Source organism: Carcharodon carcharias, chromosome 6, assembly GCF_017639515.1.
Source record: "Carcharodon carcharias isolate sCarCar2 chromosome 6, sCarCar2.pri, whole genome shotgun sequence".
Lineage (NCBI taxonomy): Eukaryota > Metazoa > Chordata > Chondrichthyes > Lamniformes > Lamnidae > Carcharodon > Carcharodon carcharias.
The window spans coordinates 128,345,456-128,369,970 of NC_054472.1; the positions used below are offsets into that span (position 1 = coordinate 128,345,456).

Here is a 24,515-nt window from a genome sequence, read left to right on the forward strand (position 1 = left end):
TCTTATGCTCAGCAATTCCCTCCTAAATCCCTCAATCTCCCCACCACCTTAAAATCCCCCCTTAAAAGCCACCTTATATACCAAGCATTTTAGTTACCTCTTCTCTTATCCTCTGAAGCGCCTTGTGATACTTTTCTGTTAAACGTGCTGCATAAAAGTAAGTTGATGTTGTATTGTTAAAGTTGCCTGGTGAAACTGCTCACTATTCTGGAATCATCCTGGAAGGAAAGATAATCCACAGCTTCTTTTCTGCACTGCAAATGGTCTGCTTACACCCTTCTCTCTGACTCCTTCACCCTCTAATAATTAGTGCGAGAAGTTCATGGATTTCTTAGTCACTGAGATCAAGACCATCCAATCAGTTGCCTCTGTCGCCTCATCACCTTCCACAAGCCCACCAGACTAAACTTGCTCTAAAGTTCCCCCGCCGTAGTTCAAACTATCTCCCTTCATGCTCGTTCCCAGCTCATCTTATCCATGAGACCCACTTCCTGCTCCTGCAACCCTGTTCCCACGAAATTGCTGACCACCCAATTTCCCTTCCTGGTCCCCGTGTTAGTTGATATTGGAAATAGCTCTCCCTCTTCAATGCTGACCCTCTTTCCTTTAAATCTGTTATCATCTGCCCTCTCCACAGAAAGCCAACTCTTGACCCCACCTTCCTTGCAAACTGCCATCCCCATCTCCAAACCTCCCTTTTCCTCTTCAAATTTTTTGAACGTTACCCCAAATCCATCCCATTTTAGCTGGAACTCTATGCCTGAACTCCCCCAATCATGTTTCCGCCCATGTCACATCACCGGCAAAACTCTTATCAAAGCCACAAATAACATCCCATGTCACTGTGACAAAGGAAAGCTATCCCTCCTCATCCTTTTTGACCTGGCTGCAAATTTCAAAGTGGTTGACCACACAATTCTCCTCTAACACCCCTTCAATGTCACCAAGCTGGGTGGGACTGCTCTCACCTGATTCCATTCTTTGCTATCTAATCATACCCAGGCAATCACTTGCAAAGGCTTCTCTCCTGCTTCTGCATCATTACATTTGGTGTTCCCCCTGGGATCTATCCTTTGTTCACTCTTATTTTTCATCCAGTTCTACCTCATCACTTCTCTCAACCCCGCCACTGTTGCTAAATTATCAGACTGCTTATTTGACATCCAGTACTAGATGAGCAGAAATTTACTTCAATTAATTATTGGGAAGACTGATGCAATTGTTTTCATTCCAAGCTCCTTTTCCTAACCCCCAACTCCATCCCTCTTCCTGACAGCAGCTTGAAATTAAACCTCTGTGCTGGCGACTTTGGTGTCATTTTTGACCCCGAGATGAGCTTCCAACCACATATCCACTCCACCACTAAGACTGCCTGTTTCCACCACAGTAACTTTGTCCCTGCTCATCTCATTCATGAGACTTCATTCATGCCTTTGTAACCTCCAGTTTGACTATAACAATGCATTCCTGGCTGGCCTCCCACAGGCAACTGTCCATAAACTTGAGGTCATCACAACTCTGCTAGCCATGTTCTTACTTGGACCAAGTATAATGAGCAATTGTAAGATTATTGTTTGCAAAGTAGAAAGCAGCAAGCTGCTGTGGTGACTGAAAACTTTTTGTGGTAGGCCTGGATCCAAGCTGTCAATTCTAGGGCATCCAAAATCTAGTGGGAATCACTCAGTTAGCCCACCCACTGGCTAGTTGAAGCTAGATCATAGCAGGAGGCCTCTGACATAATGCTTCTTTCCCCCTAGACAGGAACATGTGAAATCTCTCTTTGTTCAGACCCTTGTGTTTTGCAAGGACAGAAGGCCAGGCTGCCTAGGTAGCAGCCTGCCAAAGGTCACAACAAGCATTCTGTTACCACAAAATAAGGGCCATTTCGGTCCCAAGATAAGTTTAAAGCTAGTTTCTCTCTTGACACCAGCCCTTAGGTCGCATCAGGAAGTAGCAACGGATTGGGCAATAGGAGGTCATGAACACCCTAACTAAAATTCCAGATAACTCCTGTTGGTTTTTGTTGGAACCAGTAAGAAAAAATTGCAATGATTAATACATGTCAATTGATGATCCATGCAAACATTTTTGTCATGAAGATGCATGTTTTGCCCTGTTTTAAAGTGTTTGTAATAATCTTTTGCTGGTCTTCATTTTCTCTTGCTCTGTCATCAAGTGCACATATAGGTATCCAAATGTCATTTACTGTGACTTATTTTCAATATTAGCTGCTCTCATGGCTGTGGAGGGCTGTATTTGAATGATTATTAAACTACTTGGTAGAGAAAAGCACAATTTTGTTCACTGTTAGTATTGTTGTCCTAGATCATGTATAATAAGACAGAGTAGAATTAAGCTGCTTCTAGTCTGCACTAGCAAAGAGCCTCAGGCCACAATTCCAGCAGCATGTATGTTCCCCCTGGTTCCCACTATAATAAGATAGCAATTTCAGTTTTCCCTGTCACCATTTTATAACCTTCTGCATGAGGCTACCAATTTCAGTGACAGTTTGTGATGAATTATGTTTGTCACAGTATGTTAGTTGGTATCTTACGAACAATGGAATCTATTCAGGTATGTAATAAATAGATGCAAAACAAATGTGTACTCTGAAAGGGTAATGCTTCTGGAATGATGCTACTAAAAGTTATTGGAGAATCAATGTCCATTAATGCTTTTAAAGGGGAATTAGATAAGGGGAATTAGATAGCCACTTGAACAAGAGGGACATTAAAAGTTAGTTTAATTCCAACCTGTCACTCACTTCTAATAAATGGCTTGTGGAAAAAAAATGCTTGCAGAAACATGATGGGCTAGATGGCCTGTTAAGCGTATGTGATAACCTTTTATGGTTCAATATGCTATTTTTTTTTCTTACCTCTTGTGTTGCAGGCTTTTTACACCTTCATGGTATTGGTCACAAGTTAAGTCTTGTAGATCTTCACAGTAATTGCATTAGTAACTTCAATCATTTGCTGCAGTGCATGATGGGCCTGAGCTTCTTAAAGGATCTTATTCTGGTAAAAGATGGAAGAGACAACCCAGTATGTCAGACTCCAGGTATGATGTTAGCAATGTAATTTTTGTAACTCTGCATTACTTACATACCAAGATGATTTTTTGTATTTTGTGTCAAAGACTTGCCATTTATTAAAAGTAACATGTTACATAATCATGGCCAACAACAAGATTACAAAGGATGCTTTGCCACAAAAGATACATACATTGCAGTCAGTGAATTGTCCCCTTCTCAATCTCCCCACATCCCATTACAATTGTATGGCTTTTAAGTTTAGCTAAATAGCCATTACTACATCTCCTCCATGACTTTCACTCAGTTTCCCATGACCGAATATTAACTCAACATACCAAAGTTTAAAAGGCTCAACAGCACAATCTCAGGTTGTAAAATAAACTGCTTTACCTAATTAATTGTACAGAAAAAATAAACTTTTAGATGCATCCATGTGATGATTAGAACAATAAAGACTATTTTATATGATAACAGTTAAAGCCTTACAGATTTCTTAATATTCTACAGCCTGTCAGCTACATTTGCAGGTATTTTAATGGTAAGATTTTAACAATAGAACTAATAAAATGATAATGACGTGATTCTTTCTTAACTATTTCTCAGTCCTAATCTCAAACAAAGAGACAATTGCCTGCAGCTAGTTTTATATAATGCTAATTCAATATTCAGTTCAGATACTTAACTAACATGTGGGTGAAATTTTAATGATGTTCCTAGGATTTTAGTTGGAAATTTAAAATCCATCTTTACTGATTGTTTCCATTAAGTTTTGTTGGAACTTGCCTTAAACGTTCTTTCAGAATCTGACTTATAATTTTATATATAGTGACGTATCTGATTTAAATATAAAATTATAATTTCAAATAGTTCTATGTAACAAGGGTAGAAATCAAAAAAATGTACTTATGGCCTTTTTGTTAAATTCAACAATATTGGTTCAATTAGCAAGAGTGTTTCCAAACTCTGCAGATGTATTTAAAGTACATACACAGATATACGTGGAATTAGTAAATATTTGGCCTTTGGATTAAAGGGAAAGAGCTGGCATTTGAATAAGAATTGCTAAATCATTCTAACACATAAAGAAGTTACTGCTATAAGGTTTATGGTTTTTTTGGTTTTACATTAGAGTTTGTAACATTTTTATGCTTTATTGGTGAGCCATATTTTTTGTATATCTCAGTAACATTTTTCTGATGTTCTATTAGCTGTAACAGGTTTTTTTATTCTTTCATGGGACATGGGCCCAGGCCAACATTTTTATTGCCCATCCCTAATTGTCTTTGCGAAGGTGGTATTGAGCCACTTTCTTGAACCACTGCAGTCCATGTGGTGCAATTACACCAACAGTAATGTTTGGGAGGGAATTCATGAATTTTGGCCCAGCGACAGTAAAGGAACGGTGATACAGCTCCAAGTCAGGATGATCTGTGGCTTTGAGGAGAACATGCAGGCGGCAGCATTCCCACCTATCGCCCTTGTCCTTTTTGGTGGTAGATGTTGCGGGTATGGCAGGTGCTATCAAAGGAGCCTTGGTGAGTTGCTGCAGTACTTCTTGCAGATGGTACACACTCCTGCCACTGTGCATCAGTGGTGGAGGGAATTAGATGTTGGAGGTGGTGGGTGGAGTGCCAGTCAAGTGGTCTGCCTTGTCCTGGATGGTGTTGAGCTTCTTGAATGTTGCTGGAGCTGCAGTCATCCAGACAAGTGGAGAGTATTCCATCACACTCCTGACTTGTACCTTGTAGGTGATGGACAAGCTTTGGGAGTGAGAAGGTGAGTTACTCACTGCAGAATTCCAAGCCTCTGACCTGCTCTTGTAGCCACAGTATTTATATAGCTGGTCCAGTTCAATTTCTAGTTAATGGTAAACCACGCAACCCCCCCCACCCCCCCGCCTAAGGATGTTGATAATGGCGGTTTCAGAGATGGCAGTGCAGTTGAATGTCAAGGGGAGATGGTTGGATTCTTTCTGTTTGGAGATGGTCATTGCCTAGCATTTGTGTGGCGTGAATGTTAATTGCCACTTATCAGTCCAAGCCTGAATATTGTCCAGGCCTTGCTGCATTTGGACATGGACTGCATCAGTATCTGAGGAGATGCTGAACATCGTGCAATTGTCTGTGAGCATCCACACTTCTAGCCGTATGATGGAGGGAAGATCATTGATGAAACAGCTGAAGGTGGGTGGACCTAGGACACTACCCTGAGGAACTTGTGCAGTGAGGTGAGTGACCTCCAAAAACCATAACCATCTTCCTTTATGCTAGGTATGATTCCAAACAGTGGAGAGTTTTTCCACTGATTCCCAATGATTTTTGTTTTGTTAGTGCTCTTTGATGCTGCACTTCATCAAATGCTGCTTTGATATTAAGGGCAGCTACCCTTACCTCACCTCTTGAGCTCAGCTGTTTTCTCCATATTTGAAATAAGGCTGCAATGAGGTCAGGAGCTGAGTGATCCTGGCAGAACCTAAACTGAGCATCAGTGAGCATATTGTTTCTGAGTAAGTGCCACTTGACAGCACTGTCGACGACCCTTCCCATCACTTTGCTGATGATGGAGAGTGGACTGATGGAGCGATTATTGGCCAAGTTGAATTTGTCCTGCTTTTTGTGTATAGGATGTACCTGGGCAATTTTTTACATTGCTGAGAATATGCCAGTGCTGCACCTGTACTGGAGCAGCTTGGCTAAGGGCACAGCTAGTTCTGGAGCAGAAGTCCTCAGTACTCTTGGTGGAATATTGTCAGGGCTCATAGCCTTTGCAGTATCCAGTGCCTTCAGCTGTTTCTTGATATCACGTGGAGTTAATTGAATTGGCTGAAGACTGGCATCTGTGATGATAGGGACTTCTGGAGGCAGTCGAAATGGATCATCCACTCCGCACTTCTGCCTGAAGATCATTGCAAATCCTTCAGCCTTATCTTTTGCACTGATGTGCTGGACTCTTCCATCTTTGAGGATGGGGATATTTGTGGAGCTTCCTCCTCCAGTTGTGTAATTGTCCATCACCATTCATGATTGCACGTGATAGGGTTGTAGAGCTTAGATCTGATCCATTGGTTGTGAGATCACTTAGCTCTGTCTATTACATGCTGCTTTCACTGTTTAGCATGCAGGTAGTCCTGTGTTGTGGCTTCACCAATTTGACACCTCATTTTTAGGTATGCATGGTGCTGCTCCTGGCATGCCCTCCTGCACCCTTTATTGAACCAGGGTTTATCCCCCAGTTCTTTGGTAATGGTAGAGTGGGGGTATGCCGGGCCATGATTGTGGTTGAGTACAATTCTGCTGCTGCTGATGGCCCACAGGGCCTCATGGATGCCCAGTTTTGAGTTGCTAGACCTGTTCAAAATCTATCTCATTTAGTACGATGTTAGTGCCGCACAACATGATGGAGGGTTTCCTCAATGTTAAGGCGGGACTTCATCTCCATATGAACTGTGTGGCAGCCACTCCTACCAATACTATCATGAACAGATGCATCTGCGACAGTTAGATTGGTGAGAATGGTCAAGTATGTTTTTCCCTCTTGGTTTCCTCACCACTTGCTGCAAACCCGTGTGGCAGCTACGTCCTTTAGGACTCGGCCAGCTCCATCAGTAGTGGTGCTACCGAGGCACTCCTGGTGATGGACCTTGAAACCCCCACCCAGAGTACATTCTGTGCCCTAGCCACCCCTCAGTGCTTCCTCCGTGGTGTTCAACATGCTGAGGGAGGGCAGTAGGTGGTAACCCGTTGGAGGTTTCCTTGCCCATGCTTGACCTGATGCCATGAACTTCATGGGCTCCAGAGTCGATGTTGAGAACTCCCTGGGTAACTCCCTCCTGACTGTATACCGCTGTGCTGCCACTTCTGCTGCAGGACCTACCCAGGGAAGGTGATGTTGGTGTTTGAGACATTGTCTGTAAGGTGAGTATGCCTTTATCAGGCTGTTGCTTGACTAGTCTGTGGGACTGCTCCCCCAATTTTGGCAAAAGTCCCCAGATGTTAGTAAGGAGGACTTTGCAGGATTGGGGTTGTCATTGTTGTCTCCAGTGCCTAAATTGATGATGAGTGGTCTGTCTGGTTTCATTCCTTATAGACTTCGTAGCGTTTTGATACAACTGAGTGGCGTGCTAGACCAGAGGGCATTTAAGAGTCAACCACATTGCTGTGGGTCTGGAGTCATGTGTAGACCAGACCAAGTAAGGATGGCAGATTACCTTCTGTAAATGGCAAATGGCAGACGGTCAATCGACAATGGTTTCATAGCCACTATTACCAAGACAAAAACAAAAATACCTGGAAAAACTCAGCAGGCCCGACAGTATCTGCGGAGAGGAACACAGTTAACGTTTCAACTCCGAATGACTCTTCAACAGAACTAAGGAAAAATAGTTTAAAGGCGGTGGGGGGGAGTGGGACAGGTAGAGCTGGATAGAGGACCAGTGATAGGTGGAGATTGCCAAAAGATGTCATACACAAAAGGACAAAGAGGTGTTGACGGTGGTGATATTAGCTAAGAAATGTGCTAATAGGTGACATTAAGGGTAGAAAGCAGTAGGAGCAAGGTACAGATAGCCCTAGTGGGGGTGGGGTGGGGGGAAGGGATCGAAATAGGAACTGGGGGCAAGGGCAGCTTAGAAATAGGGTGCGTCAATGCTGCTGGAGGGAGAGGTCGAGTGTGTTCATATGGCGGCACATGGCACTGAGTGTGGATCTCAGGATGCGACGAGAACAGCAGTCCGAGGAGCGTTGTGTGTCCCGGAGATACCTGTAATCCTGGGTGGGTTCGAAACGTGGGGGATGGAACTTCAGTTGAAATCCACGTGGGGTAAGTCGGAGATGGAGACTGTCACTGAGGAAGGAAATATGGCTGTTAAAGCAAGTTTTAGTAAACACTTTGTCAATCATCAGGAGAGAAATGGAAAGCAAAGAAGTTCCATCCCTCATGTTTCGAACCCCCCCAGGATTACAGGTATCTCCGGGACATACAACGCTCCTCGGACTGCTGTTCTCGTCGCATTCTGAGATCCACACTCAGTGCCATGCAACGCCATATGAACACACTCGACCTCTCCCTCCAGTAGCACCTACGCACCCTATTTCTAAACTGCCCTTGCCCCCAGTTCCTATTTCGATCCCTTCCCCCACCCCACCCCCGCTAGGGCTTTCTGTACCTTGCTCGTCCTGCTTTCTACCCTTAATGTCACCTGTTAGCACATTTCTTAGCTAATATCACCACCATCAACACCTCTTTGTCCTTTTGTGTATGACATCTTTTGGCAATCTCCACCTATCACTGGCCCTCTATCCAGCTCTACCTGTCCCACCACCCCCCGCCCCCCCCACTTAAACCAGCTTATATTTCACCTCTTTTCTATTTTTCCTTAGTTCTGTTGAAGAGTCATTCAGACTCAAAACGTTAACTGTGTTCCTTGCTGTTGGGCCTGCTGAGTTTTTCCAGGTATTTTTGTTTTTGTTTTGGATTTCCAGCATCCACAGTTTTTTGCTATTACCAAGACCAGATTTGTTAACTGAATTTAAATTCCACCAGCTGCCATGGTGGTATTCGAACCTGTGGCTCCAGAGCATTAACCTGGTCCATTAGCATTACTGCTATGCCACTGCCACCTCCTAATGAACTCATAACTTGCTGGGTGAATCAGTTATAGGATTATGACTTATGCCAAAAGGAACTCCAACTGGCCTTTGAACATTTTAAAATTAGCATTTTGACATATGGCTAAGAAAATAAGATTGAAGCTGGAAAAGACCATGCAGGGTATTCATTTAGCACCTATTATATTTAGGCCATTTTTTTGTGAACCATTTTGTAGTAAGCTATTACAATTGTAAGTTCTAAACTTTTTCAGGTTACAGAGAAATAATGCTTCAATCTCTAACTCAGCTGACTGTACTGGATGGGCAAAGGCAGTCTGGTGAATCTATCCATTCAAATGAAGGATGCCCCTTGGATCTACCTGGTTTAGAAGACTACTTGGAATATTTGGTATCATCAGACTCTAGCTTAAATGTGGAAAAGGTTTGTATTTTGTTATTTTTTTCAGTCTCTGTCAGGAGCGTCCAAACTGATTTGTCAGCTGTTTCTGGCTTTCAGGCCCTGGCATTCTGGTTCCTGAAGCTTTAGTAACCCAGTTCTATTTGTGCTTATACTTCTTAATTACTAGTTTGCTTGTTTCATTTGAATTTGTATTCCTGAAGTTTGGGAAGTAGCCGCCCTTAGTGCTACCACCTTGTTGGTGAAATATTCCTAAATCAGAACACCTATATATGTTTATCCACAGCTTGAGGTGAATGAACATTAACAAATAAAATGCATTAAACTTCATATGTGGTCCACAAGCCTCCATGCTATGGGTTTAAATGTCCTGTGAAGACAAAAACTTTAAACGGTCCTCCCTTGTGATCCTTTTCTTTGTGGGTGAACAGCCAGCTACTGAAGAACTATACCTGAGAGGCCTGGAAAATGATATGAATTGTCTATCTCTTCAAACTTTTTTTTTTCTGCACTTTCATTCTCCTTGGTCATTGCAGTTCAAGACAACCTAATTCACAGAAATGTATTTTTAAACAATGAGATAACAACTGGGGATATGGGGAATTGATGTCCAGCATCTGACCCTCCCAAAGCTGATCCACCATCCACAAGGTACAGTTCAGGAATGAGATGGAATATTCTCCACCTGCCTGAATGAGTGCAGCTGCCTTAACACTCAGGAAGCTCGACACCATCCAGGACAAAACAACCTGCTCGATTGGCACTCCATTCACCGATTTAAACATTCGCTCCCTCCGCCATTGACACACAGCAGCAGCAGTGTACTATACACAAGATGACTGCAGGATGTTCCAAACCTGCAACCTCCAGCTAAAAGGACAAGGGCAGCAGACGCATGGGAATACCACCACCCTCAGGTTCCCCTCCAAGCCACACATCATCCTGACTTAGAGCCGTTCCTTTACTATTGCTGGATCAAAACCCTAGAACTCCCTTCCCAGCACACTGTGGGTGTACCAGGGATGAGAAATTTCTGCCAAATGGGGGATTTCTGACATTGGGAATTTGGAAGTCTGCCATTTCGTTTCTGACTTTCAGACAGGCTTTTCAAAAAAAATCAAACTGACAGTTGCCCCAAGCAGTAACTGCTGCTTTTGACCTTTGGGCAGCTTCATTGGTTTCAAAAGCTGGCTAACCGCGAAGCTGTCTGAAAGGAAGCAGTAATTCCCATTCTCAGTAAAAGTGGGAACTGACTGCAGAGTTGTGATTGGAAGAGCAGCAAGTGCAGGGAAGGCAGAGCTGCTCTTCCAATCACAGATTCTCTCTCTCCCGCTCTTGCAGCTCCTCCAGTGACAAAATCTATGATTGAAGGAGCAGCAAGAGCGGGAGAGAGAAATCTCTGATTGGAGGAGCAGGAATAGTTATTAGGGTTAGTCCCACTGCCACCATTCAGAAGACTTTCCACTGCACTGTTAATGTCACTCTTCGACACCTGGGAGGCTGAGGAAAATGAAAGAAGAGGATGGAGCCTCCACTAGTAACAAGGCTGGATCAATCCCTGGGGAACCATCACACAGGTTTATTTTTGGTTTATGATCTGCTCCTGGAATCAGTGAGCAAATTGTTTAGGGCCTCAGTCACTCAGCTTCGCATCAGGCCAGACCTGGCTTGGTCTACCTGGGATCCTGGTGCTACACAATGCCCAGAGTTGGAAGAGGCTGCTCTCCCTGGACCATTTGGAGCTGACCACTGGCTGTGCGGAACACTGCAATGACGCTGGCCGAGAAGGAGCCACAGGCACCCACTGATGGGAGGCAGCAGCGACAATGAGCCAAGCCCTGCCAAGGTGGAGAAATCCAGGGGGGATGGTAGGATGGAGAAGGAGGAGGGGATGAGTGAGCGGGTCTGGATGGGAAGGGAGGGGAGGGTATGAGTGAATGGATCCAGATGGAGAGTGGGGGAAAGGGCTGAGTGAGTGAGGGAGAAGGGTTTTGGGAAAGAGGCAGCTGAGTGAGTGTGGGAGGGGTAGGGAAGAGGGGCTGCTGAGTGTGTGGTGGAATAGGTGGTTTGGGAAGAGGGGTGTGTATTGGTAGTTGGGGGAGATGAACTGATTATAATGTGTGTGGGGGGAGAGGGGATTTACTGGGTCTTCTGTCGATATGGAACATGGAGAGCTTGGCTGAAGCCTACATGGTTATATAAAGCAGCATTTTTACAAACTACTTTGAAAATACGGATTTTCATACTTATGTATTATATTTTGATATATAATATGTGAACTTTAGTAATGTACAAATTTTACTATGCAGTTTTATTGCTGTTTTGTTTTTGCTGGCATCTGGGGTCACATTCATTTTCAAGAGTTTTTTATATATACATTCGTTCATGGGATGGGGGCATTGCTGGCAAGGCCAGCCTTTGTTATCCATCCTTCATTGTCCTTGAGAAGGTGGTGGTGAGTCACATTGGAAAATAGTTTGCAAAGCACTGATTTAGCGCTTTGCTTCACTTTGCATGTACTTAATCCAGCGAGGTGATGTTCTTTTGTTAGTATGGAATATATTACATGCACTAACTGTATTGAATGCTGAAATGCTGATAGAAATGCATTGGTCCACAGCCTGGATGGTAATAGAAGGTAAACAAAGGGAAAAATAATGTTTCCACCCACTTGAAGCCTAATATTTCCACCCATTTGAAATGGCCTAGAAGCAATTAAACTTCACTATAGATTATAAAAAGTGCCATAACTACATGACTTTTTGTCACAAAAAAAATCAGACTTTTTTGTCTTCGGCCACTAATTTTCAAACTTTTGTACTCAGTCACTCTCACTCCGATGTACCTACACCACAAGAACTGCAGTAGTTCAAGAAGCCGGCTCACAGCACCTTCTCAAGGATAATTAGGATGGACAACAAATGCTGGCCTTGCCAGCAATGCCTATATCCCGTGAAAGAATTTTTTAAATTCTTAAAATTTAATGTTTATTTATTAGTCATTTTGGCTCTCTAAAATAAGATGATAATAGTCCAATATACTTAGATAGTCCTGATAGTAAAATAATGATATATGAATTTAAAAATTAACAGTAAGGGGATGATGCTTCTGTTAACATAATGTTGCATGGTATTGTGTGATACACAGGAGCAACTCACCAAGGCTCCTTTGACAGCAGCTCTCAAACCCACGACCTCTACCACCTAGAAGGGCAAGGGCAGCACATACATGGGAATACCATCACCTGCAAGTTCCCTTTCAAGTCACGCACCATCCTGACTTGGAACTATATCGCTGTTCCTTCACTGTCGCTGGGTCAAAATCCTGGAACTCCCCCTCTAACATCACTGTGGGTGTTCGTACAGCTCGTGGACTGCAACAGTTCAAGGAGGCAACACACCACCACTTTCTCAAGGGCAATTAGGGTGGACAATAAATGCTGGCTACACCCCATGAACGAATAAAATAAAAGGAGCTTAAATACTAAATTGTATTTGCTCTGACTTATATGAAATTAAATTACATAACCTTTAGAGCATTACTTTTAACCAAGGATGTCAGTTTGTGGAAAAACCAAAGCTTGCACACTTTAAAATAGATAACTATCACTGTGCTTTTAATTTAGTCTAAATCTATGTTTTGGGCCAAGACCTATGCATATAATGCAAAAAAAACTTAATACTGTTGATCATGTTAGATACACAACGAACAATGGAATTCCTTTTTTATATAAACAAGAGCAGGCATGGACCTACTTATTTCACCATTAAGTCTGTGATTTTTGATTTAATATTGTTTATTTTTCAGTAAATTAAGCCCATCTTGTATCTTTCAACTACCTAGCTAAATTATAAATAAATGCAAAAACTAAGCTATGTGTGTAATGAACAATTGTAAGATTGCTTTTTGCAAAGTGGAAAGCTGCAAGCTAGTGATGTGATTGTGACAAATATTTGCATGCTGGTATAAGCAGCAGGGTATCAGTGTAGTTACACTGATTTTTATTGGGAACAAAAGCTGGAATTTTCCAGCCCATCATGCTGGCGGGATCTTCCGGTCCCACCAATGTGAAAGGAGACTTCGAGGACTCACCGGCACCACCGCGGAGGAATCAGCCCGGAGGGGTGGAAAATTCCAGCCAAACTCATAGCCAAACATGTGAACATCTTAGTGACATACTGTGGTGTCTCAATAGCAAATTTTTGAATAAGAATAATGCTAAGCAACTACAGTGTGGTAGGATGTAGGTTCATGGATGAGGGCAAAATTGGATGGGATATTTTGCTGTTGCCTTTTTAACATCTTTTGACAAGTAACATTAACCATGGTCTGCGTGCTTCACAAGCATGCTGCCTTTGGACGTATGAAGTATCCAAGAAGATATTGCACAAATTCAAGAGAGAAGCTGCTTTTTAAAATTCTGTTGGTTTTAAAAATGCTCCTAATGTATATGATTGTAATAAATGTTGAAATTTGTATGGAATATTTGTGGATGGCCAAATGATATTAATGTAGAATTTTCACTTGGCAGAAGGTCTTGCAAGACTCTTCCAGATTTGTGAACAAGTCAAGTCATTTTGGTGCAATATCATAACCTCATACACAGTTATTTTTCTTAAGTTTGATGCAAAAGCTAATACTTTACATTAAAGTATCACTGTACTAGATTATAGAAATTTCTAATGCTTTGATCTATGTTTGCAACCCTTTTCTATAATAAAAATAGGCTTCTGTGGGATTACCTGTGATCACTCCACGGATTGATCAGGTACTTGCTCATTATCGCCATCGTGCGACCGTAACTGATCCTGCAATACCAATGTCTGCTACTGAGACCAGTTCTTCACCTGAAGTGGAGCAATCCAAGAATCACAACACGCTCAATATGTTCAATGAAGTAAGAATAAAGAAGCTGGAAAGACAGATTTCTCAGCTATTGCAGCAGGTAATTGTTGGAAAGGAATTACCTCTAAAGGAAATCTCTTTGGTTTAGCATTGCAGCATGTGTGCTGAATAATATGGTCTTATTAGGCAGTGTTCTTTCAAAAAATGCTCACTTTTGTACCATCAAATATTACTATAGATCTTTAAATTTTGTTGTACATAGAGTATCATGGATATCGTAGAAGGCGTTGTTTTAGTATGATTTGCAATAAATTTATTCATATATGTGAGATTTTTGAGAATGAAGATGAAAAACAAACCTTAATCTTACAGGCATCATGCATGTACTAGGGAAATGTAAATTTTGAAATTGTAACTGCTATTTAGGTTTGTAGCACTCAGCATTCATTGTATCTCTTTTGGACCAAGTTCTTTGGTCTATCTTTTTGCCCTTCACCTTTCATCCACCTCGTCCAATTTGCATTAATAGCACTTCAGAGAGCTCTGCGTTCAAAGGCTGTATTAATTAATCAAAGATCAGAGAAATAAAATAAAAAATCTTTCAAAAGTATTGTAAAATCCAAACTAGAAAGTATTGCTATGATGTGTATAACTTCCTGTATTTTCTGAAATTGGAGATGTGCTTTAGAACTGAAGGAATTTTTATTTAAATGCCACATTGAGGGAACTTCATTATAGTAGCAGAGAGTAAAGACTAAATATTATGCATAGAATTTCTAAGAATGTTCAGCTTCACAGACATAACCATTAATCTATAAAACCTAACTATGAAACAGACAATGCTTTGCATTTTTGTTAATTGTAGTTTTGGATTACTCTAGCTTTGCATTTAGCTGTAGGAACTATAAACTTTTCAAAGCTCTGCAGCAGTCAAACAGACCGTGAGAAGCCTTTATGATTCATTTTCAGTTTTTATATCACTGGTAAGTTTATCACGACTCTGCTAGCATAAGAACTGTTACTGGTATTTGGCTGTTGTTGAGCTCAATAGTCTGCATACACGTAAGCATAAATGCAGACAAGCCTGCTTTGCCTGACTGCACTTTTTTATATTTATTCATGTGTTTGGTGCTGGCAAGACCAGCATTTATTGCTCATTCCTAATTGCCCTTGAGAAGGTGGTGATGAGCTGCCTTCTTGAACCACTACAGTCCATTAGAGTAGAAACACCTAGAATGCTGTTATGTCTCAATTTGATACCTGTCATATAACTGTTATTATGATGTGGCAGGTGATACGTGCCAGGTGGACCAAATCTACGCTATCACAATGGTTTTGCAATTTGCATTTATTATGAGAAGATTTGTGCACTGAATTCAGAAGTAATGAGTCCACTAACACCTTTAGCAATTTTAAAAACTAAATTAAAACATTTATTAATAAAATAAAACATTTCAAGCACACGCATAGGATTACAGTTACTTAATACTATAACAAATCTTGAAATCCCTAATTAACCTGACTCCCAACTATACACCCTCTTTAAGGCAAACAGCCCAAAATAGATTTTAAATTTAGATAGGCAATCTAGCAAGTTTAACACAGCACCCACTCGACAGTGGAAATCCAAAGGATTTTTGACAAAGGCTCTTTAGTTACTGGACACAGCAGACTTCTGCAAAGGTACAACATACCTAGAGGCTTACTCCAAGCCTGTCACATGTTGTACCTTTCAGGATTTTACACAGCCACCCAACCAGTCTTCCATTTTTCTTCATACATGTTTCTCAATCAGTAAATTCCATTGTTCTATATGTCTTTGGAAATTTACTTTTCCCATGATATAAAAATCTTTCATGTTACCAATATGGTCAGTACCTTTGGGAAAAATAAACATACTGCTTGGCCTTACTTATCTTGTTAGTTGTAAACATCCTATCATCCTTTTGAAACCTAAACAACCCCTTCTCTTATTTAAAAATGCGAATTTCCTTCACATCCTACATGCTGCCCTCATCCATGTTTACATGTTAGCATTTCAAATGCCTTTTACCCCTTACTCCTTTTGGTAATTTCAACTTTGCAGTCTTTCTGATTCCAAGTCAATTAAATCACACAGAACATACACACTCACAGTCATAAACCTACGTTACAACAAGATATAATATTATGAAAAATATAGGTTCATGACATTGTGCACTGTTGATTGTGACAAATAGCTACACAAAATAAAGACCATATTTTCCCTACAGTCAAAATGTGAACTGCTTTCTTTTTGCTATTTTTCAGGCTATTTCTTAAGTTCCATGCATCCTTGAGTGTAGCCATATTTGCTATCCATGTCAATGTGACTGAACAGACAGTTTTGTGAGCCCCAACACACAATGGTTTGTAGTAAAAATAACTATTCAGGCAAACATGAATAAGAAAACACGCATTGTCAGGGTTCAGCCATGCTAACAGTTATTTTGTTATAAGTGTTGCAGTTATAGAGTTTGTAAGATTATGAAGTTTTAGGGATGTATCCTTTGGTTTATAATGTTATTATAGTTTGGGACTATAGCTTTAAATGAAGGGTAAATGAAGGAGATCATGTGACCTATGATGGAGTCTGCCTGACAGTAAGCCTGGGTGGTTTGATTGTTAGAGATAAAGGGACTCAGATTATTTTATTGAGAGGAAGGTGCAAGGTATTTTTGTTTGGAGACAATGACAGAAATCTCCATGTCTACAATGAGTAGACCCTGAGTCTCCCAAAGTCCCAGAAACGTATTGAAAGTATCAAGTTGTAAACTGTTATGCTGTAAACTAGCCACTTCTAAGATGAAAGGGAATTGGGATAAAAGATTACTAATTAGCATTTCTACTTAGATATAAAGCTGATGTGTTTTCTGTTGCTATGGCAAAGAGGGTAGAAGAAGCCATCTTGAGATCAGGTTATAGCCTTCCCTATAAACCCAAGAATATCACAGGCAAACATGGTTTGCAGCTTTGTCTTGTGCAGCCTGCAGCCCACTAAGAGGTAGAGAGCAAGGGAGAGAACCAGCCAGGCCTGCACTTTAAGCATAGACTCTTTCATTCACCATGCAGAATATGGATGGGAGCTTGCATCAGAGTGAAAACTGAGTTCATGAGGAGTTAAAGGGAACTGGAAGATTTGCCTAGCTTGGAGCTAGAGGAAGAAATCTACTGTGTAACCCTCTCAGTGAGAGTGATTTCTGGGATTAGAGGTTACCCGGCTGGGGTAGTAAAAAGGAAGCAACCCATTAGAAGCTGAGAGCACCTATGATCTATTTGTGATAAGAACTTTAATTTTATGAAGAGTGCAATGTGTGATCAGTAATAAAAAACTGTCTATTTCTATAGTTTAAAGTATAACTTTCATACAAAGAAAATAGTGTTTAGTCATTACTGTTATAGTCATTTGATGCAGTAAAAGTTTTAAAGTGTGAAATCTTGATGTATTATTCTTTCAGTTATTAATTGGAAGTTCGAATTTCGCTTTAAAAATTTTCAGTTCTTACAGAGATTGTAACATAAGTTTAAACCTAATACTGAAGTGCTGGTAATTCATATATTTTGGTCTGTGTCATTCATTGTTACCGTGAGATCCTGTGTCCCATTTAAAGTTCAAGTCAAAATCATTGTTTACATTTTAATATTGGCTAAACCCTTAACTATAGTTCTGAATCATTTCAAACAGCATTAAAGCATAGGCTTTTAATTGTACTAACTAAAACATAATCTTGTAGAAATTTGTGTGGGGGACAAGTAGTATTTCAAAATTAACATTCCGGGTAAGTATACCATTGGTTTTACATCACTGATGATAAGTTGTTATGCCCCTATTGATTTTACTGTGACCTGAAATATATTTTACAATAAGGAGTTGCATGGCTATTAAGACTAATTCTACTTAAACTGGCTTTCAGCAATCAATATTTTGTGGAGCTTAACAAGGGAAATGTACTTCATGTTGGATTTCTTAATTTTTAAGGCTCCAGCTCCTTCAACTGCAGTAAAAGCAAAGAGAGATATTGATCATACCTCTGAGAGTGAAAGTGAGAGCTGTAAAGAAAATCGCAAAGAAGAAACTAGACGAACAAAGACTGAAACCTCCAAACAAAAAGGTGCCAGACAGCTGAAAAACAAAAAATCTGAGAGGTATTTTTAAAAATTTATTCATTCACAGGATGTGGGCATTGCTGGCAAGCCCGGCACTTATTCCCCATCCCCTAATTCCCTTTGGGGGTGGTGAGCTGCCTTTTGGAGCCTCTAGAGTTATGTGGTGAAGGTATTTCAAAAGTGCTGTAGGTAGAGAGTTCCAGGATTTTCATCCAGTGACGATGAAGGACTGGCAGTACATTTCCAAGTCAAGTTAGTGTGTGACTTGGAAATGACAGGGTTCCATGCGCCTGCTGCCTTTGACCTTCTAAGTGGTAGAGGCTGTAGGTTTGGGAAGTCCCAGTGAAGAAGCTTTAGCACTTTGCCTTAACGCAGCTTGTAGATGGCATGCACTGCGGCCATGCTGTGGCAGCGATGGAGGGAGTGGATTTTAAGGTGATGAATGGGATGCCAATCAATTGGGTTGCATTGTCCTTCAGTGTTGTTGGAGCTGCATTCATCTAAGCAAGTGGAGAGTCTTCCATCACACTCTGACTTGTGCCTTGTAGATAGGCTTTTGGGAGTCAGGAGGTGAGCCATTCGCTGCAAAATACCCAGCCTCCCCTTGCTCTTGGAGCCGCAGTATTGATATGGCTGATCTAGGTTAAGTTTCTGTTTGGTGGTGATGCACCACCTTCCCCACAACACCAACCACTTTAACACTGATAAGGTCATTGAATGTCAAGAGGAGGTGTTTAGATTCTCTCTTGGTTGGGATGATGATTGCCTGACATTAATGTGCCACTTATCAGCCTAAACCAGAATGTTGTTCAGATCTTGTTGCTTGTGGACATAGACTGCATCATTATCCAAAAAGTAGCTCATGAAACCAAATACCTTGCAATTATGAGTGAACATTGTCATTTCTGTCCTTATGTCGGAGGGAAGGCAATTGATGAAGAAGCTAAAGAAGCTTGGGCCTCAGACATTGCCCTGTAAGAACTGCAGCTATGAACTAGGCTGAGATGATTGACCTACAACAACCACAACTATTTTCCTTTATGCTAAGCATGACCCCAGCCAATGGAAAATCTTCCTCCAATTCCTATTGATTTCAATTTTACAAAGGCTCCTTGATGCCACATTCAAAGGTTGCCTTGATGACAAAAGCACTCACTCTAACCTTATCTCTGCAATTCAGCTTTTTGCTCATGTTTGAACCAAGGTCGTAATGAGGGCTGGAGCCTATTAGTGCTAGTAAAATCCAAATTGAGCTTCTTTGCACATGTTATCATGAATAAATGCCGCTTGATTGCACTGTTGATGACAACTTCCATCGCTTTGGACTTGTCCTGCTCTTTTGTGGACAGTATGTATTTAGACATGTTCCCACGTTGTCAGATAGATGCTAGTGTCGCAGCTGTATTTGAACAGTTTGACTGAAGCCATGACTTTTCTGGAGTACAAAGTGTCAGCACTATTGTCAGGACCCATATCCTTTACAGTATCCAGTGGGCTCAGCCATTTCTTGATATCACATGGACTGAATTGACTTGACTGAAGTGAGTCCAATGATAAATGTGACCTCAGGAGAAGAATTAGATAGATCACCGGGTAGGCTACAGGTGGTTGCAAACCTTTCAGCCTGGTCGTCTTTACTCAGGTGCTGAACTCCACCATCATTGAGGATGGGGATGTCTATGGAACCTCCGCTTCTAGCTTGTTTAAATGTCCACCACCATTCGCTACTGCATGTGGCTGAACTGCATAGCTTTAATTCAATCCATTGGTGTGGAATCACTTAACTGTGTCTATAGCATGTTGCTTCTGCTATTTAGCATAAATGTAGTCCTGTGTTGTAGCTTCATCATGTTGGCACCTCATTTAGCTATATCTGGTGGAGCTCCTGCATGCTCTTCATTGAAGCTGGGTTGGTCAACCTATCCTATTTAGCAGGGTGGTAGCACCATGCAACATGGTGGACATTGCTCCCAGTGTGAAGACAGGATTTTGTTTCCACAAGGGCTTGTGTGGTGGTCATACCAATCACTTTTCCATGGATAATTGCATCATAATAGGTAGATTGGCAAAAACCAGGTCAAATAGATTTTTCCCTTGTGTTGGTTCTCTTACTGCCTGTTGTAGACCCAGTCTGGCAGCTATGTGCTTCAGGACTTGGCCAACTTAGTCAGCAATGGTGTAGAGAGGAGCGTGCAAGAGGAGGACCCTGGGACAGACAGTGAGCAGCACCTAGAGGAGAATATGAGAGGAGGACCCTGGGACAGGCAGTGAGCAGCACCTAGACAGTGTGAGAGGAAGACCCTGGGACAGGCATTCAGGAGCACCTAGAGGAGAGTGCGAGAGGAAGTCCCTGAGGCAAGCGATCAGCAGCACATAGAAGACCTAGCTTATCTAGAGGATCTAGCATCTAGTCTATACTCAAGTAGGAGTAAGGGGAAAGTAAAAGCAAGGGCCCAGATTACAGGTGACTACTGGGGCCCAAGATCGGAGGCCTAACACTTCAGCTTCAACTCAGCAGAGAGAGCGAGTTCCAATTGATTTTAAAAAGTGTACTTTGAACCTCTGTTCTAACTTGCTTTCAGATTAAAGGTAAATAGGAGAAATATTTTACAGATCGATAACCTAAAGACCAGTAGGAGATTTAAAAACAAATTGAAAGACTAATTAAATAAAATAGAGATGCAGGGCCAGGTGATGTGTTGTAGCTGCATGATGTGGGAGCTGGTGGACCCCATTGTGGTTCCTAGTGACCACATCTGTACAAATGTTGGTTGCTCTAGGAACTCTGGCTCAGAGTTGATGAGCCGGAGTCTGAGCTTCGGACACTGCAACACATCAGGGACGGGGAGAGTTACCTGGATGCTGTGTTTCAGGCGACAGTCACACCCCTTAGATTAACTACCTTAAATTCAGCCAGTAGTCAGGGACAGAAGAGTATGACTATGAGTGAGACAGGTAGAGGCATCTAGAAAGTAGCACTGCAGGAGCCTCAACCCTCGCCCTTATCCAACAGGTTTGAGATTCTTGCTCCTTGTGTGGACGAGAACGAGGACTGTAGGGAGGATGAGGAAACTGACCATAGCACCGTGGTACAGGGAGCCATTCAAGTGGGGGGAGAAAAGAGAAATGTCGTTGTAACCAGGGATAGTATAGTTAGGGGAATAGATACTGTTCTCTGTAGCCAGGATCGAGAGTCCTAAAGGCTGTGTTGCCTACCTGGTGCCAGGGTTAAGAATATTTCATCTGCGCTGCAGAGGAACTTGGAGTGGGAGGGGAAAGATCCAGTTGTCTTGGTCTACGTAGGTACCAACGATATACGTAGAAGGAGGAAAGAGGTTCTGCTGAGGGAATACAAGCAGCTAGGGGTCTAATTAAAAAGCAGAACCAAAAAGGTAATAATCTCCAGATTACTACCTGGGCCATGAGCTAATTGGCACAGGGTCAGTAAGATTAAAGAGGTAAATGTGTGGCTCAAAGATTGGTGTGGGAGAAATGGGTTCGAATTCATGGGACATTGGCACCAGTACCGGGGAAAGAGGGAGCTATTCCGTTCGGACAGGCTCCACTTGAATCATGCTGGGACCAGTGTCCTGATGAATCGCATAACTAGGGTTGTAGGTAGGGCTTTAAACTAAATAGTGGGGCGGAGGGTTCAGTTGCATGGAAATATAAAAAAATCAAAGTTTAAGGAGAGTGTAAGAGTGCAGGTTAGTGACGAGGCTGATTGAGACCAAAGAGTGAAAGGAAGGGACAGAGTGTGTGAACGCCATATTGCACCAAAAAATCATACAAGTAATTGCAAATCCTTTTTCTATAACCCCACTAACTGCCTTGAGTTAAACATTAGCTGAATTGCCTAGTAGTCTTTCCTCCTGAAAAATGTTATCAAGCGCAGTGCCTGCTCATTGGGTTTCAATACCTTCCTCCTGCCTTTGAACTGCCTGCTCTTCCCGTTTTTCTTGTTTCAACCTATGTGCCTGTGATCTCATTATCACACAATCAAGAAACAATCCAGCATGCCCTGTCTGTAACCCCTTTGTTGAAACCACTTCTACTGGCTGCTCTACTACACTGGGCATCACCCAAATCTGTGACCCATCTATATCATTACCCAGAATAAATTGAATCCCTGCAATAGGCAATTTTTCCACCGCCCCAACAATAACTTCACCTGCCTTCAATTTACTCTTTAAATTTACCTTCCACGTTGGAATAGCTTGAGCATCCCCATGAACCCCACTTATTATTACCTGCTCCTGCAATACTCCCTCTGACCAACAAATATCACTATCCCACACAATTAAGGATTGATGAGCCCTTGTGTCTCTTAAAATTTTAATAGCTTTAGCTACTCCACCCTTCACACACAAATTCTTTAAACATTTTTTGCAACTTGCTCCTCAGAATTCTCTTGGATAAACTGTGAACACATTCCCACTTCTTTACCTATCACTGATTCTTCCTGTTTTACTTGTACACAAACCACTGGTTTCTCCTGTGCCTGCACCTCAGAACCCACAGTACTTTTACTTCCAGAACCTTTCTGCATCCCAATAATTCCAACAGATTTTCCCAGCAATTTCCAACATACTGATTTCATGTGCCCCACTACACTACAATGAAAACACCTCAATTTTCAAATGTCACTCCTACTCTCAGCACCTTCCTTTTTATTGTAAGAAAAGACTTCCTGGGGATTTCCAGCCACTCCTCCTCTTCCCTGACTACTTATATTCCTTTCACCTCCCCACTTTCTATCCTTTTCCAATTTAAATGGGTGACAAAAAAAAGGTTTAGCTCTATGAGCTAACTCATAATCCTCAGCTACCTCTGCTGCTTGCCTTACAGAATCTGTTCTTCTACATGAATTCTCACTATCAAAGGAATTGAATTTTTAAATCCTTCCAAAAGAATCAGCTCTCTAAGAGCTGCATATGTTATCTCTATTTTTAACGCCCGTATCCACTGGTCAAAATTACTTTGTTTTACTCTCTCAGACACAATATAAGTTTGCTCAGGCTGTTTCCTCATATTTCTAAATTTTTGCCTGTATGCCTCAGGAACCAACTCAAAATAGCCTTTCTCACCACATCATAATTCACCGATACTTCTTCAGACTGCGAAGCATATACCTCAAGCGCTGTACGCACCAACTTAGACTAACAATAACATCCAGTACTCCTGTGGCCATTTCATTTGTTTAGCTATCTTCTCAATTGTAGTAAAGAATGCTTTAACATCTTTTTCCTCAAACTTTGGAAGAGTTTGTACAAATCTAAACATCTCCCCACTGGGTTTTTAGGTTAAAGGTTTTTTCATCATCAAAACTCTCCTCAGAATCTGAGATCTCTTTTTTAACTTCCAATCTTTTAAGCAGGTTTTCTCTTTCTCCTTCTTTCTCTCTTTTCCTTGTCTCTCTTTCTTTATCCTTCTCTCGTGCCTGAATTTCGAGTTCCAGCTTCCTTTCTTTCTCTTGCCTTTCTGCTTGCCCCCTTTGAAATGTCCTTTCTCTTTCCTTTGCTTCTGATTCAAGTTTTTTCAGTTCCATTGCTTATTCAATTTCAAGTGTCTTCGTTTGTAACTGAGGTCTCATTATCTCCAGTTGTGACTCACCAGTGTCAGGTGTCACTTCCAACTGTAGATGCTGTGCTATACCTTTTAATTGTATCTGCTTTCTTCAATACTACTGGTAACCCTAATTTTAACTTATCTGCCAACTCTGTTAACTTACACTTGGATATGTTTTGTAACCCAATCAACGTTATATCTTCTACTCGTAGACACTTCCTCCTACCTCTCCCTGGACCATGACCCCACCATTGAACATCAAGCCATTGTTTCCAGGACTGTCACTGACCTCATCTCCTCTGGAGATCTTCCTCCCACAGCTTCCAACCTGATAGTCGCCCAACCTCGGACGGCCTGCTTCTACCTCCTACCCAAAATCCACAAACAGAGCTGTCCCGATAGACCGATTGTGTCAGCTTGCTCCTGCCCCACGGAACTCATTTCTCATTATCTTGACTCCCTTCTCTCTCCCCTTGTCCAGTCCCTTCCCACCTACATCCGTGATTCCTCTGACACCTTACGTCACATCAACAATTTCCAGTTCCCTGGCCCCATCCGCTTTCTCTTCACCATGGATGTCCAATCCCTCTACACGTCCATCCCCCACCAGGATAGTCTGAGGGCCCTTAGCTTCTTCCTCGAACAGAGGCCCGAACAATCCCCATCCACCACTACTCTCCTCCGCCTGGCTGAACTTGTTCTCACACTGAACAATTTCTCCTTCAACTCCTCTCACTTCCTCCAAATAAAAGGTGTGGCTATGGGTACCTGCATGGGCCCCAGCTATGCCTGTCTCTCTATGGGGTATGTGGAACATTCCTTGTTCCAGTCCTACTCCGTCCCCCTTCCACAACTCTTTCTCCGGTACATCGATGATTACTTCGGTGCTGCTTCATGCTCTCATCGGGACTTGGAAAAATTTATTAATTTTGCTTCC

At 41.8% G+C, this 24,515-nt stretch overlaps 1 protein-coding gene across 7 annotated transcripts in view; it reads left to right on the top strand.

Annotated features, from left to right (window-relative positions):
• The window catches only part of lrrcc1 (leucine rich repeat and coiled-coil centrosomal protein 1), a 231,029-nt gene that overhangs the window by 67,561 nt on the left and 138,953 nt on the right, over positions 1 to 24,515 (top strand). For 4 of the 7 annotated variants that reach the window (XR_005943299.1, XM_041189511.1, XM_041189512.1 and 1 more), the window contains 4 exons: positions 2,893 to 3,060; positions 8,895 to 9,064; positions 13,767 to 13,985; positions 17,883 to 18,049. Coding sequence is in view for 5 of the 7 variants with exons in the window: in XM_041189511.1 (XP_041045445.1) it covers positions 2,893 to 3,060; positions 8,895 to 9,064; positions 13,767 to 13,985; positions 17,883 to 18,049 (724 nt within the window). In the remaining 2 variants the exon portion in view is untranslated. Of the gene's footprint in view, positions 1 to 2,892; positions 3,061 to 8,894; positions 9,065 to 13,766; positions 13,986 to 17,882; positions 18,050 to 24,515 lie in introns of those variants that run through there. The other 3 variants (XM_041189514.1, XM_041189515.1, XM_041189516.1) reach the window with 3 other exon arrangements.